Source organism: Crocodylus porosus, unplaced genomic scaffold (assembly GCF_001723895.1).
Source record: "Crocodylus porosus isolate Cpor-Errol unplaced genomic scaffold, CroPor_comp1, whole genome shotgun sequence".
In the NCBI taxonomy this organism is placed as follows: domain Eukaryota; kingdom Metazoa; phylum Chordata; order Crocodylia; family Crocodylidae; genus Crocodylus; species Crocodylus porosus.
Window position 1 is genome coordinate 110,916,577 of NW_017728886.1, and position 12,698 is coordinate 110,929,274.

Below are 12,698 nucleotides of genomic sequence, written 5' to 3' on the forward strand. Positions count from 1 at the left end.
TTGTGGGCTCCACAATTTAAAAAGGATGTGGTAAGCTTGAGAGAGTCCAGAGAAGAGCCATGTGCATGATCAGAGGGCAAGAGAACAGACTGTATGATGGGAGGCTGAGAGCCATGGAACTCTTCAGCCTGGAAAAGCACAGGCTCAGGGGGGACCTGGTGGCTGCCTATAAGTACAACAGGATCTAACACCTGTTCTCCAGAGTACCCCAAGGGATGACAAGGTCAAATGGTCACAAACTCCTCCAAGGCTGTTTCGGGTTGGACGTAAGGAACTTCTTTACTGTCTGAGCCCCCAAAGTCTGGAACAGACTGCCTCCAGAGGTACAGGCACCTACTCTGGACTCTGTTAAGAGACATTTGGATGTTTATCTTACTGGGATCCTTTGACCCCAGCTGACTTCCTGCCCCTGGGGCAGGGGGCTGGACTCAGTGGTCTTCCAAGGTCCCTTCCAGCTCTAATGTCTATGAAATCTATGAAATCAAAGGTCTCAACTTTAACTTCAAAACATTATTTCTACATGGGTATTCTAATAGCCTATTTCATGCTCTACATTGTCAAGTTCACATCCCTTATTTTTCCAGACTTGTACATGATTTTGGTAGAAATATTTGCAATATAGTCCAGAACTTAGTTGTTAATATCAGCCCTATAAAAGGCATTACATACTTTTAAATATGGCATGATCAATCTGTTGTTTGAGAGTGGACAGTTATTACTTGTTTCATAGTTGGTAGGGTCAGAAGGGACCTGAGCAGATCATCAAGTCCAACCCGCTGCCATAGCAGGAAAAAGTACTGGGGTCAAACGACTCCAGCAAGGCGATTGTCTAGCCTCCTCTTAAAGACCCCCAGGATAGGAGCCAGCACCACTTCCCTTGGAAGTTGGTTCCAGATCCTAGCCGCCCTGACAGAAATAGCATCTCTTGATGTCTAGTCTGAATCTACCCTCTGCCAGCTTGTGACCGTTATTTCTTGTCACTCCTGGGAGTGCTCAGGGGAACAGGGACTCCCCCAATGCCTGTTGGTCCCCCCTGACTAGTTTGTAACAGGCCACTAGATCCCCCCTCAGCCTTCTCTTGTGGAGGCTGAACAGGTTCAGGTCCTGTAGCCTCTCCTCATAGGCCTGCCCTGCTGCCCTTGATCATGCGAGTGGCCCTCCTCTGGACCCTCTCCATGTTGTCCACATCCCTCTTGAAGTGTGGCACCCAGAACTGGACGCAGTACTCCAGCTGCGGCCTGACCAATGCCTCATAGAGGGGGAGGATCACCTCCCTGGACCTGCTTGAGATGTACCTGTGGATGCATGATGAGGTACAGTTGGCCTTCCTGACTGCATCCCCACACTGCCAACCCATGTTCATCTTGGAGTCTATAATGACTCCAAGATCCTTTTCTGCCTCTGCACTGATGAGACGGGAGTTCCCCAGCCTGTAGGTATGGGGCTGGTTCTTCCTTCCCAGGTGCAGCACCTTGCACTTGTCAGTGTTGAAACCCATCCTGTTCTCATCCGCCCTCCCCTGTAACCTGTCTACGTCCAATCACAACCTATTCCTCCCTTCTAGCGTGCCCACGTCTCCCCACATCTTGTTAATTGAAGTATTCACATACAGAATATGTACAAAAGCAGGATTATTAAACATGCACCTGAAAAGATGTATTTTCTGGTCTGTGTGCCTCCTGGAGGGGCAGAGGATGGCATCCACCACTGAATTCCAGTGCACAGACATAGTTCATCAGCAGTGGGGCAATGAATGGCTTCCCTAACCCCTGTAGCTCTCTAATACTGTTCACCCTGCTGCCAGGGGTGATCTGCATTTGGCCTGTGAAGAGCCTTGTGGTCCAGATGCTGCCTGGGGGGGCAAAAAGTATTTGAAGTTTTAAAGTATTTATATTTGGCAGCGTACGGCTTCTATTTTGAGGGTGAAGCTTTATCAAAACATAGTGTGCCATGGTTAGACTGAAAGAAAGTCTTGGGGTCAGTTTTTGATGTGGAGTGTCTGAAAGTTCCCTCCTGCTTCTTTCTGCACCTGCAAATCTCTGTGGGGACCAAAGCTGACTTGGGATGGTCATAGAAAATAATGTGGATTTGTAAGGAACCCAAATTCTAATATGCCTAAACTCTAGGGAATGTGGGCTATTTCTACCTATGTGTTTATAAAATCCATATATAACAATGTGTCCCAAATTGTGGTTAGGGATTCTGTTCAGTAACCTGATTATTAAAGGTGACCTTCAGAAGCGAAGAAAAGGGTTTGTGCTCTTATGTCATTTTTTTAACTTTATAATGTGTAAAGAAGGCATGAAAATGTCTTGTCTTGGATTTTTGAACAAGTTATTTTTTGTTTTGTTTTAGGTTGTTTTAAAATGTTGGTGTTTGTTTTGGTTTTTGAGTGGGTTTTTTCTTTTGGTTCATTGTTTTTTCTTTCCCTTTCTTGTTGCTTGTTTTTTATGTTACCAATTTGGGTCTCGTCTGCCTTGAAAAAATCCTGTGGATTACTGAAGAACTGGTAGTGTGTTACCAGAGATACCATGCAAGTAAAACCTCACTGAGAGGGAAAGTGACTGTTGATTTACACTTCTTAGGCTTTTGGTCATGTAAACACTTAACAAGTCCTTGGGCAGAAATATGTTTGACTTGGGATTCAGCATGCTGAGTTGGTCAGTTAAAGACTTGAGGGAGCTTGTAAATGGTATTTCTGAAGGCTCCAACAAGTCTTCCAGCAAAGTAAGACTTGCGATTGCTGCTTATTTTAAGGTTAGAAACAAGCATGGGCAAACCATTTTTAAGCCTTCTTTGTGCATAATAAAGCAGCAAAGCAAGCAAATGAAAAAGGGTCAAACCCAATTTTTTTCCTTTGCAGGTCACCTTTGAGGGCTTTGTAAGTCAAGACCAGGACTTTGAATTCTGTTATGAAGCGAATGGGGAGCCAATGGAGTTTGCAAAGCACAGGTGTGTGGTGTATTTGTATCAGCCTGTGTTGCTTAAGAGGCATGCTGCTGCTATTGTGCCATCTTCAGTTTTCTTTTGGTAGTTGCGGTCGTCCTCGGATGAGAGTTTCACTAGCTACAGTTTGACTGTAGTTTGACATAAATGTACTTTTTTAAAAATCTCATATGAGCATCCTACTTTTGGAAAGTATTGGCTGTTACAGTTAAGGAGTTGCATAGAGTTTTGCATTTTTTTCCCAAGATAAGACAAAGAAATGAGGGAAATTGGAATGTATAAAAATTGTCTTTGTTTGAGAAAACTTGTGCCAAGTGCACAAAAGTGAGAAATCAGCTGAGAAATCTTAGTTTACTACTGCAGAAATGTGGCCTAAAACATAATCTTGCCATTTTCCAAGTGGAATTGATCTGATGGAAGAATGATTTCATTTCTATAATGACCTTGCTTTCAAAAGTATTGATCTGTTTTATGCAAGTATAACTCCATTGAAGGCACTCTCATTTGATGATGACAGATAAAACTGGAGCACAACACCGAATCAAACCCACTGTCTTTTTAAGTAAAAACTCTTTAATTACATTTTTAGCTTGGTGAAGATCAAGAAAAGCCATTCTGAAGTCATGGTACTTGACTATATTGCAAACTTACTACAGCAGGTAGTGTTGCCTTTACACATGCTGTGTTCCTGTGCACCGCACTTGCCTTACAGACTAAAATCAAGGTTGCCGCAGTTGTGACCATTGACTCTTAGCAGCGCTGCATGAATACAGCTTTGCTGCTTCCAGTTCAGGAGCGAGTGCACAGAGCAACGCAGCATGGTTGAGAGTGTGCTGCTGCATCGCTTAGTAAGTTTGTTTTGCCTGACACCTAGGTTCTTTGCCTTCAGGGTTTTCTGCGTACAGCAACGTAAAAACGATTTACTTTTGTGTGGAAAATAAGTTTCCCCAACAAAAGAGCTCTTAATTCTGTTTTGGTGGTGGGGAGGAGTCTGTTAATTTGATTTCAGAGTCCAGGGGGTCTCTGGGAATGGAGCATAGGTAGGAAGGGCTAGAATATTTATTGTCATTCCTACATCAGGTGGGCACCCAGTAGTGCCTGTCAAGTCCTGCCAGTGCTAGAAGCCAAAGGCCTGATCCTGACTGCACCCTGCATTTCAAAATCCCAGATCTGCTGTTCATTGTCGCCAAGCCATTTTTCATTCACAGTAAGGGTGACCGTTCTTTCCTTGAGGTATTTTTGGCTGTGTCAAGGGTAGCTTTTCCTGATGTACTTTCAGTGTTCCTGTGCACCATATCCATCCAGATAATTCACTATTGCTCTGCACTGCACTGCAGCCCCCTGGACAATTCTGGCTGCTAGTGAGGTGTAGGGTTCAGAGAGACCCTAAAAATACAAACCACTTAAAACACTGACAAGGCCAGTAGCAGTCTTCAACCCAGATTTTGCAGAAGCTATGCAAAGCAGCCAGATCTGGGTTGATGTCAATTTACAAATCTACAAGTGCTACCTACCATTGATCAGGACTTGGGCTAGGAACCTTTGTCTAGTAGGATTGCCAGGATTCACCTTTTTTTGGACCAGCTGGTGAAACATTGTGCCAAATATGGTTGAGGAGTAAAAAAAAGTGCACTAGTACTTGCTTGTTTTAAAAAAAAAAAAAAAAGTTGATTAAAAATGATGGTGGTTGTTTGCTGTATTTTGTCCTCTGGAGCAGCCTATGCCTCTGAGTACATCATACCTCTAGAAATGAATGACTTACAAGGTACATTTCCTGTCTCAACTACATGTTCATTTAGTGGCCTGTGTTGCTAGTTACTGTATTCTTTACGCATTTTTTAAGCAATTGCTTGTGTTGAAGGAAAGTACTTACATTTATGTGGAGACCAGTTGGTAGTTTGCTACATTGTGGATTTTAGCACAATGCTCCTTTCAAACTGTTGTAAACACTGTTAATGATTTACAATACAGAAAGCTGTGTGGTGGTACTGTTTGAGAGCACTCTTAAGCAACAAGTGAAAAGAGCGTTTTCAGGGTAGTTTTACTGTTTTTAACAGTAAAAATATAATGTTGAAGAAGAACATTTTTCATGTTAGGACACATTTAGTACTAAATTCTATTCTTTTCTCTGTAAATATTGGTATATAACAATCAAGGCACTTTTAACTCAGCTGAAACTCGACAAAGCTTTCTCTTAATATTGGAGAGATGTTTTGCTAATGAGCGTGTTTAGTAGAATAAAAAGGTTTATGTATTAGACGTGGTGAAATTCATTGAGGTCTAATTGCATAATTTCAATCAAGAGAACAACTTGAGAGTTTTATTTCTTATCAGAAAAGTGAAATAAGTTATCGTATGGCTCTAGAGGGTTTCCTGTAATTCTTCATATTCACTGTGTGAGAATTAAATAGACACAAGATAAATCATTTACATTTACAAAGCATGTGTTTTGTATAAATTTTAGTATTTTATTTCCACTCTGATAGCAATGATCAGCTCTGTAAGGTTGACCTACTTGGCAACCTGATCAAGGGAATGAAAGTCCATCACAGGGCAAATTAAAAGTAAAAGTACACGCGGAAGTATTTTCTATTTCGTTCTTATGTGTCGGTGACTTGTATACTCTGTGGGCCCTGTGTTGGGAATTCTTTTAATGTACTGCATACATTGGTAGCTGTTTCATAAATTTTGCTTTAAGATAAGGCAAGCTTAATAAATAAACTATTTTTGCTATTTAATAGATCCTTTTCATGTGCGTTTAGCTGAAGGAAAGCAGGACCAGCTGAATACTGTTAGGTTTGTGGTTCTGGTATGATGAATATAAAACGGAAATGGCCCTCAAAAAAGGCTGTGGGGGAAGGGGGAGAAGAAAAAAGAATGTGGTTTTCTTTCTGTATCTATGTTTCAAACATACTAATTTACTAATTTTTAAATTAAAAAAAAAAAACTAGATTTTTTTATCTTGTCTTCAGGTGGCCCAAATAATCATCTGTAATTTGAGTGGATATACCATTATCATTTAATTTTTATATTGTGGCAGCAGCTATATGCCTCATTCAGGAGTACATCCTCACTTTGGACACTGTACTGACACACTTAAGCCTTGGGTCAAGTCTATGCTAGAAAAGGTTTGCTGAAATAACTACTCTGGTAAGCCCTCCCAGTGTAGACTTCTCTTACGCTGGCAAAAGTGTGTGCTTGCCGTTAGAGCTGTGTACCTGGACAAAATAAACTGTATGGGTGAAAGCACCCTTATTTACGTGTTACAAATAATTACAGAACAAAGCACTGGCCTAAGCAATTTTGTTAAGCTGTCAAGAGCTTTCTCTGGAGACAAAGCCTTCACTTCTGTGCTGAAGAATAACACTGTAGATAGAGTAATACAGTAGGGTGAGCCTTAGACACCACCACCACTACCAAGGAGCAGACAGGAATTCACACTGAAGATGCTCAAATGGAGATCCAAGCAACAGCAAAACTGTTAGCTTCAAAGGGACTTGAATTATGATTAGGGGTCTACCCTTTGGGCAGGGGGCTGGACTCGATGATCTCCCGAGGTCCCTTCCAGCCCTAATGTCTATGAAATCTAACTGGAGGAGCTAGCTGGCTAACTTCATGAGCAGATCATGGGGTCAACTGCCATTTTTGAGGCTTATCATGACAGCCCCTCTTCCCCCCCTCCCACACATGTGTAGACATGCATCTGATTGGCTGAGAGGCCCCAGTTGCTCTGGCCCCTGCCACTGATTGGCTCAGAGGGCTGCCTGTCCTAAGTCCCCGCCCCTTGCTGCTGATTAGTGGAGAGGGGCAGGGCCGCATGACAGGCAGCCCTCTGAGCCAATCAGCAGTGAGGGGTGGAGGCAGCAGCCATCTTGCCTACTCGCCTTTGTGCCAGCAGCCCCATTCCTCCCTTCCCCCTGGTGGGTTGCATAGCCAGGAGGATTGCTGGCTCACACTGTGGAGTCAGCATTTTATTTTTAGTAATTTTCTTTTCCCTGTGGATTTCCTGGAGATTACCCGATTTCATAATTTTCCTCAAATCACAATATGAGTAGGTCCCTGGTTATGATTAAACATTGGGCCCAGTGCTTGGGGTATAGGGAATGAAAGTTTTTCCTTGGCAGAATGATATATGTGCTTTATAGATTTGACTTTGGTTTTTGTCTCAGAAAGACGCAGCTCCAAGAGCTGGATATAAATTTTTTAAAATCAGGTTATCACTAACACAGGCACCTGAGTTTTATATAAATTGAGACAAACATTTTCTCATGAAAACAAACCCATAAGTTTTGCAAAGGGGTATGAAGATATAGAAATTTCATTCTTGGAGAAGAGCCCTGTTCTGCTGAATGAACTTATGCTGCAATTATAGAGTATACAAAACCAATAAAATGTTAAAAACAAACAACTTTTAAACACTTGTTTTCTTTTTTTTTTTAGCACTGGCTGGACCATTCTAAACCCATTAAGAAGCAAATAAAAAGTAAGTAATGCAAGCGTACGTTTATTTTATTTCTCCCTTACTAAGTAAATTAACATATTTTTGAAAATGATTGTGAATCTTTAAATATTGCCTTTAATAGAGTTAATATGTCTCAGATAACGATTTCAGTGTAATGGTTGGCCAACTAAATCTTCATGTATGAAAGTAAGGGTTGCAGGGAGGAGTGGAATTAAAGTTAAGCTCTCTTATTTAATTTTTTTTAAATCGACTTTCATGGTTGCCAAAAGTTCCCTTCCTTTTTTTTGTGGGGAGGAAACTGATGCTTGGAATTCCACTGCCACAAGACTAGGCTTATCGCAAGCTGTCTGAATGCAAGCTTTGGTTGCTATTAGAGCAGCTGGTGTTCTAACAGAGTCAGTGGACCAAAGATCAGCTTAGAAAGCATATTAGCCCTCCAGTTCCCTGGCTATATGTAGGGAGTATGCATAGTGAGGAGGGTACTCATTCCTTTTGCTTTTTAAAATGCCAAATTCAATGGCTTAGAAATGGGCAATGTGTGGTGGGTCCTAAGGTTTGAAAGCTATTATTAGAACTTACAACAGGAAGCCCCTTCAGCTTTTGCACAGGGAGTATCTACTGCCTTCCCTGGAATCTGCACTGGGGCATTTCCACCTGGTTTCATTTATTTAGTTCCTGGATATGTAAGTGAACTGCAAGCTGGACCGGTGCTGCTTGCGATTTGGTGGGTGCCAGAGAAGATCCTGGAGACTTTACTGACAAAAAATGTTAATCCTTTTAACATGCTGATCCTTCCACCCCTCTAAGACAACCAACCTGAAACCCTTGATCAAGAAATTAAGTTCTGAAATAGCTCTGGGTTCAAAGAAGTCCTTCAGATTGTGGTTTCCTAACAGTTTGGTTTTAGACCTGAGCAAGGGTGGATCCAGAGGAGGTACAATGACATGGTCATACCCGCCTTTCTGACCACACCCCAGGATCAGCAGCCAAGAACTTCTTTTAAGTCCCTAAAGGAGATACGTCTTCCTCCCGAATCCTCCACCTTGCCCACAGTGTGCTCTGCCAGCCTGGATGCAGGTTCAGGGAAGGAGAACTTACACGCTGCTGCTGCCATTGTAGTTTTCCTTGGCTGAGCCCAATTCTTCTTGTAGTCTGGCTGTTGTGTGACAGGAGCAGCTCTGGAGCTCCATCTGCCTCCTGGTCAGTGTGGGATAGCAGTAGCAGTGGAAGAGGAGGAGAGAGGCTTTGGCACTGAACGCAGAGTAGAATGGAGGTGGCAGAGGTCAAAGATTCTTTTCTGGGTTGGAGACCTAAAAGTAGTCCTTAATTTGCTGCTCTTTGTGGTGAGGTTTGCTTGCCCCAATGGTGGGAGGGGGGGGAAAGGAAGGGGGAGGCTGACAGTGGGGGTGCAGCTGTCCCTGCAGTGCCAGTCGTTGCTCCCACACCCCACTTTACAAAATCCTGGATATCTATGGGTCTGAATATAATACAGTGTGGCAGTCTTAGGCAGCTGACTTCTGCTGGCAGTGGACACAGGCCAAGTGTTCATGTTTGATTTAGGAGACTTAACCAATAATCTTAGATTTGGTTGATCAGAAGAGCAAGTCATACCTGACCAACCTGATTGCCTTCTATGATCAGATGACTGGCTCTGTAGACTCGGGGAGACCAGTGAATATGGTATACCTTGATTTTAGCAAGGCTTTTGATATTGTCTCCTGTAAGTCTCACAGGCAAGCTAAGGAAGCATGGGCTGGATGAATGGACTGTAAGGTGGATAGAAAACCACCAGGAGCATTCTGCTCAGAGGGTAGTAATCAGTGGCTTGATGTCTAGTTGGCAGCTGGTATCAAGTGGAGTGCCCCATGGGTTGGTCCTGGGGCTGGCTTTGTTTAATATCTTCAGTGACCTGAAAGATGGCAAAGAGTACACCCTCAGCAGGTTTGCAGATGACACCAAGTTGGGAGGCATAGCAGATATGCTGTGGGCTAGGGCTAGAATTCAGAGCAGCCTAGACAAATTGGAGGGTTGGGCCAAAAGGAATCTCATGAGGTTCAACAAGGATAAGTGCAAAATCTTGTACTTAGGAACAATCCCATGAACTGGTACAGACTGGCACTGACTGGCTGGGTAGCAGCTCTGCAGAAAAGGACCTAGGGGTTACAGTGGACAGTAAACTGAATATGAGCCAACAGTATACCCTTGTTGCCAAGAAGGCTAACAGCATACTGTGCTGCACTGGTAGGTGTGTTGCCAGCAGGTCAAGGGAAGTGGTAATTCCCCTCTATTCAGCATGGGTGAGGGTACATCTGTAGTACTCTGTAGCCCGGTCCCCCCCCCCCCCACTACAGTAAGTATGTGGACAGATTAAAGAATCCAGCAGAGGGCAGCAAAAATGATGGGGGAGCTGGGGCACATGACTTATATGGAGGGGCTGCGGAACTGGGCTTATGTAGTCTAGACAAGAGAATACTGAGGGGGGATTTAATCACAGCTTTCAACTACCTGAAGGAGATACAAAAGAGGATGGAGCTAGACTTCTCAGTGGTGGCAAATGACATAACAAGGAGTGAGTCTCAAGTTGCAGCAAGGGCAGTTTTGGTTAGATATTAGGAAGAATTTACTCACTAGGTGGATAGTAAAACACTGGAACACGTTACCCGGACAGGTGGTGGAAGCTCCATCCTTGCAGGTTTTTAAGACCCAGCTAGACAAAGCCTTCGCTGGGATAATTTAGTTGGGGATGGTCCTGCTTTGAGAAGTGGGGGGGGCATGGACTAGATGTTCTCCTGAGGTCCCTTCCAACCCTCATTTTGTATGATTCTATGGTTCTATCATTGTCTTTTCATCACATCTCAGTCTACTTTTCTGCAATTGGATAAGTGATCAGCAGATGTGGATTCTCTGATATTCTAAGGAGAAGGAAAAGCTACCTGTAAGAAACAAAAAAATATTTCTTAGCATTTTAGCAGGATTACTGGCTTTCCCAATACATGATCCAGATAGAGGATTGTGTGAAAACCAGCTGGCTGTGAGCTGTGCTGGGAGAAATGGAAGGGGAGCAAAGCCATTTGATAAGGGTTGCAATAGTTCTCTTTCTGTGGGATAGAGCCTTTCCTTGCATTCTTGCATATACAAGTACTAAATGACTGTGCAGTAACCAGTTACTGCACAATATGGTCCTTAAATGGCTTGTTGGTGATACTGACTGCACAGTAGCTCATTACTACTGCACAGTAGCATCACATGAAGCTCTGTGCCATGTGATGCTACTGTGCAGTCAATGTCTCATGTAGACATGACCAGTGTGTTGAGGATGTAGATGTCTCTACTGATCTACAAGTTTGCGACTCTTAAAAAGTACTTTTTCCTGTATCCCTGACAGGCTGCTTAAAAGCTGCAACTAGTGCACCTTTCAGTTGTACATATCTTTAGTAAAATGAGCAGTGAGTAGGTGCACACATACCACAGTGGTGGTTGTTATAAGAACCTCGATAGATACTAATTATCAGTGTCCCAATATCTTCAAGCCAAGACTGGATGTCTTTCTGGAAGGTACAGTTTAAATAGACAGACACTTTTCCTTCACTTAGGGCATGACTGGGTAAAATTCTGTTGTTTATTATGCTGTGTGTCAGATTAGGCTGCTTGTAAACTTGCCCAGAGTCTGTGAGTCTATGCAAGTATCTATGAAAAGTCCATGAATCTTGCAAGTATGCTTCATGAACTGCACTGGCTTTCTGTCTGTTGTGTGGTGCATTTCACTGGTAATAGTTCTCACCTCTAGAGCCCTGTATGAGGTACAGTCTGTTTGTGATCTTCACCTGCACGTCACGATAGTATGAATCAGCAAAGATGTATTGGCTAAATATATTGTAACAGACTGCCAATGCGGGCTTACCAGACTGGCTTGAGATACTTACCCTGGGCTAGAAACAGTGCCGGTAAACTCGGAGCAACCCCAAGGGTGGAGCCCTGCCCTGTGGAAAGGAGAAGCCAATCGAAAGAAGGGGTTTTCAATCCCCTCATTCGCATGAAAAGAGGATGGCTGGAGTTGTAGACCAGCCACCCTGAGCCCTGGTTGGTTGGTTTGCAAGCCAAGGAGGGACTGCCGGAGGGGATAAAAGCAGCAGCCGAACTGGTGGTGGGGGCTGCTGATAGTGACTCCAGGGAATGACGCAGGAGGCGTAAGAGCCGGGGTGAACTGACCCAGCAGAGGAAGCAGAGAGATCCCTCTGAAGAGCCTCGAAGGCCCTGGCAGAAGGAGGCAGCGGCAGTCAGCCCTGCCTCAAGCCCTGCAGTGGACAGAGAGCTGGTGCCCCAAGGCCTCATCGCAGTGTGCTGGACATGCCAGGCGTCCCGGAGGCTAGGGGTGGCAGTCAGCCCACCCACTCCACTGCGGAGAAGCAGCTGCGGCCAGGAGCGCAGGCAGCATCCTTATCTGGAGCAGGGAGCTGGGCCGGTGAGTTGAGGAAACCCCTTACCTCCCCCAGGGAAGCAGTACAGCCGCAGGCAAGGCATTGGGATCCTGAGGATCGGCAGAGCACCAGGAGAAGGGTCCCTAGGAGCTTGGGGTGCAGGCTGGCACTCGGAGCGGGATACGCAAGCCACGATGCATGTGGGGTGCTTGGCCAGGCATCTGGAGCAGGGGTTTAGAGCACCAACCCCTGGGAGCTGCCTGTGCTGCTGACCCTCTGCCACTGTCTGCCTCAGAGGGGACTCAGTCTTGTCCCTTATTCTGCAGCTGATTGTCATTGGATGGAGTCCCTGAGCTTTGTGCTTGGGTCATGCCAATTGCTGCAGGAGCCTACTCTGTTGCTTATTGCTTGCCTTTTGGTTGCCACGGAGGGTCACCCTTCAGCCTCTTTGCTGAGGTTGGGTTTTGATACAACTTGATTGCTGCAGACTAGAAGAGCCTATACTGTTGCAGTCTGTCACTTATTGGGAAGCCTGCTGGAGCTGCCGGAAGTGAGCACCCTGCTTCCTTGCTGTAGCATCTCAGCAGTAGCTGAAAGCTGCCAGCTACCCGACCTGTGGTTCTTGTGTCAAGGTTTGACTAATGCATTCTGGTTTGTTTTGTAATTCTGCTTATGCCATTTAAGTTCAGTTGTAAATAACCTTTCCTATTATTCTTGTTTTGTAAATAAAATGTAAATAGTTAAATCAGTTAAGTGTTAGACCTTCTTGGGACCATGGGCTGCTCTGTGGGGAGCAGGGGCCAGCTGGAAAGTAAATTGGTGCTGGCCAGAAGCCCTGCCCCACTCTCACTACACCATCCATGATATTTGGG

The 12,698-nt window shown here is 44.4% G+C and overlaps 1 protein-coding gene across 3 annotated transcripts in view; it reads left to right on the plus strand.

Annotated features, from left to right (window-relative positions):
* Positions 1-12,698, plus strand: part of EPB41L4B (erythrocyte membrane protein band 4.1 like 4B) — a 293,968-nt gene that overhangs the window by 108,090 nt on the left and 173,180 nt on the right. For all 3 annotated transcript variants that reach the window (XM_019540677.1, XM_019540686.1, XM_019540694.1), the window contains exon 3: positions 7,387-7,429. In XM_019540677.1, the coding sequence (XP_019396222.1) occupies positions 7,387-7,429 (43 nt within the window). The remainder of the gene's footprint in view (positions 1-7,386; positions 7,430-12,698) is intronic.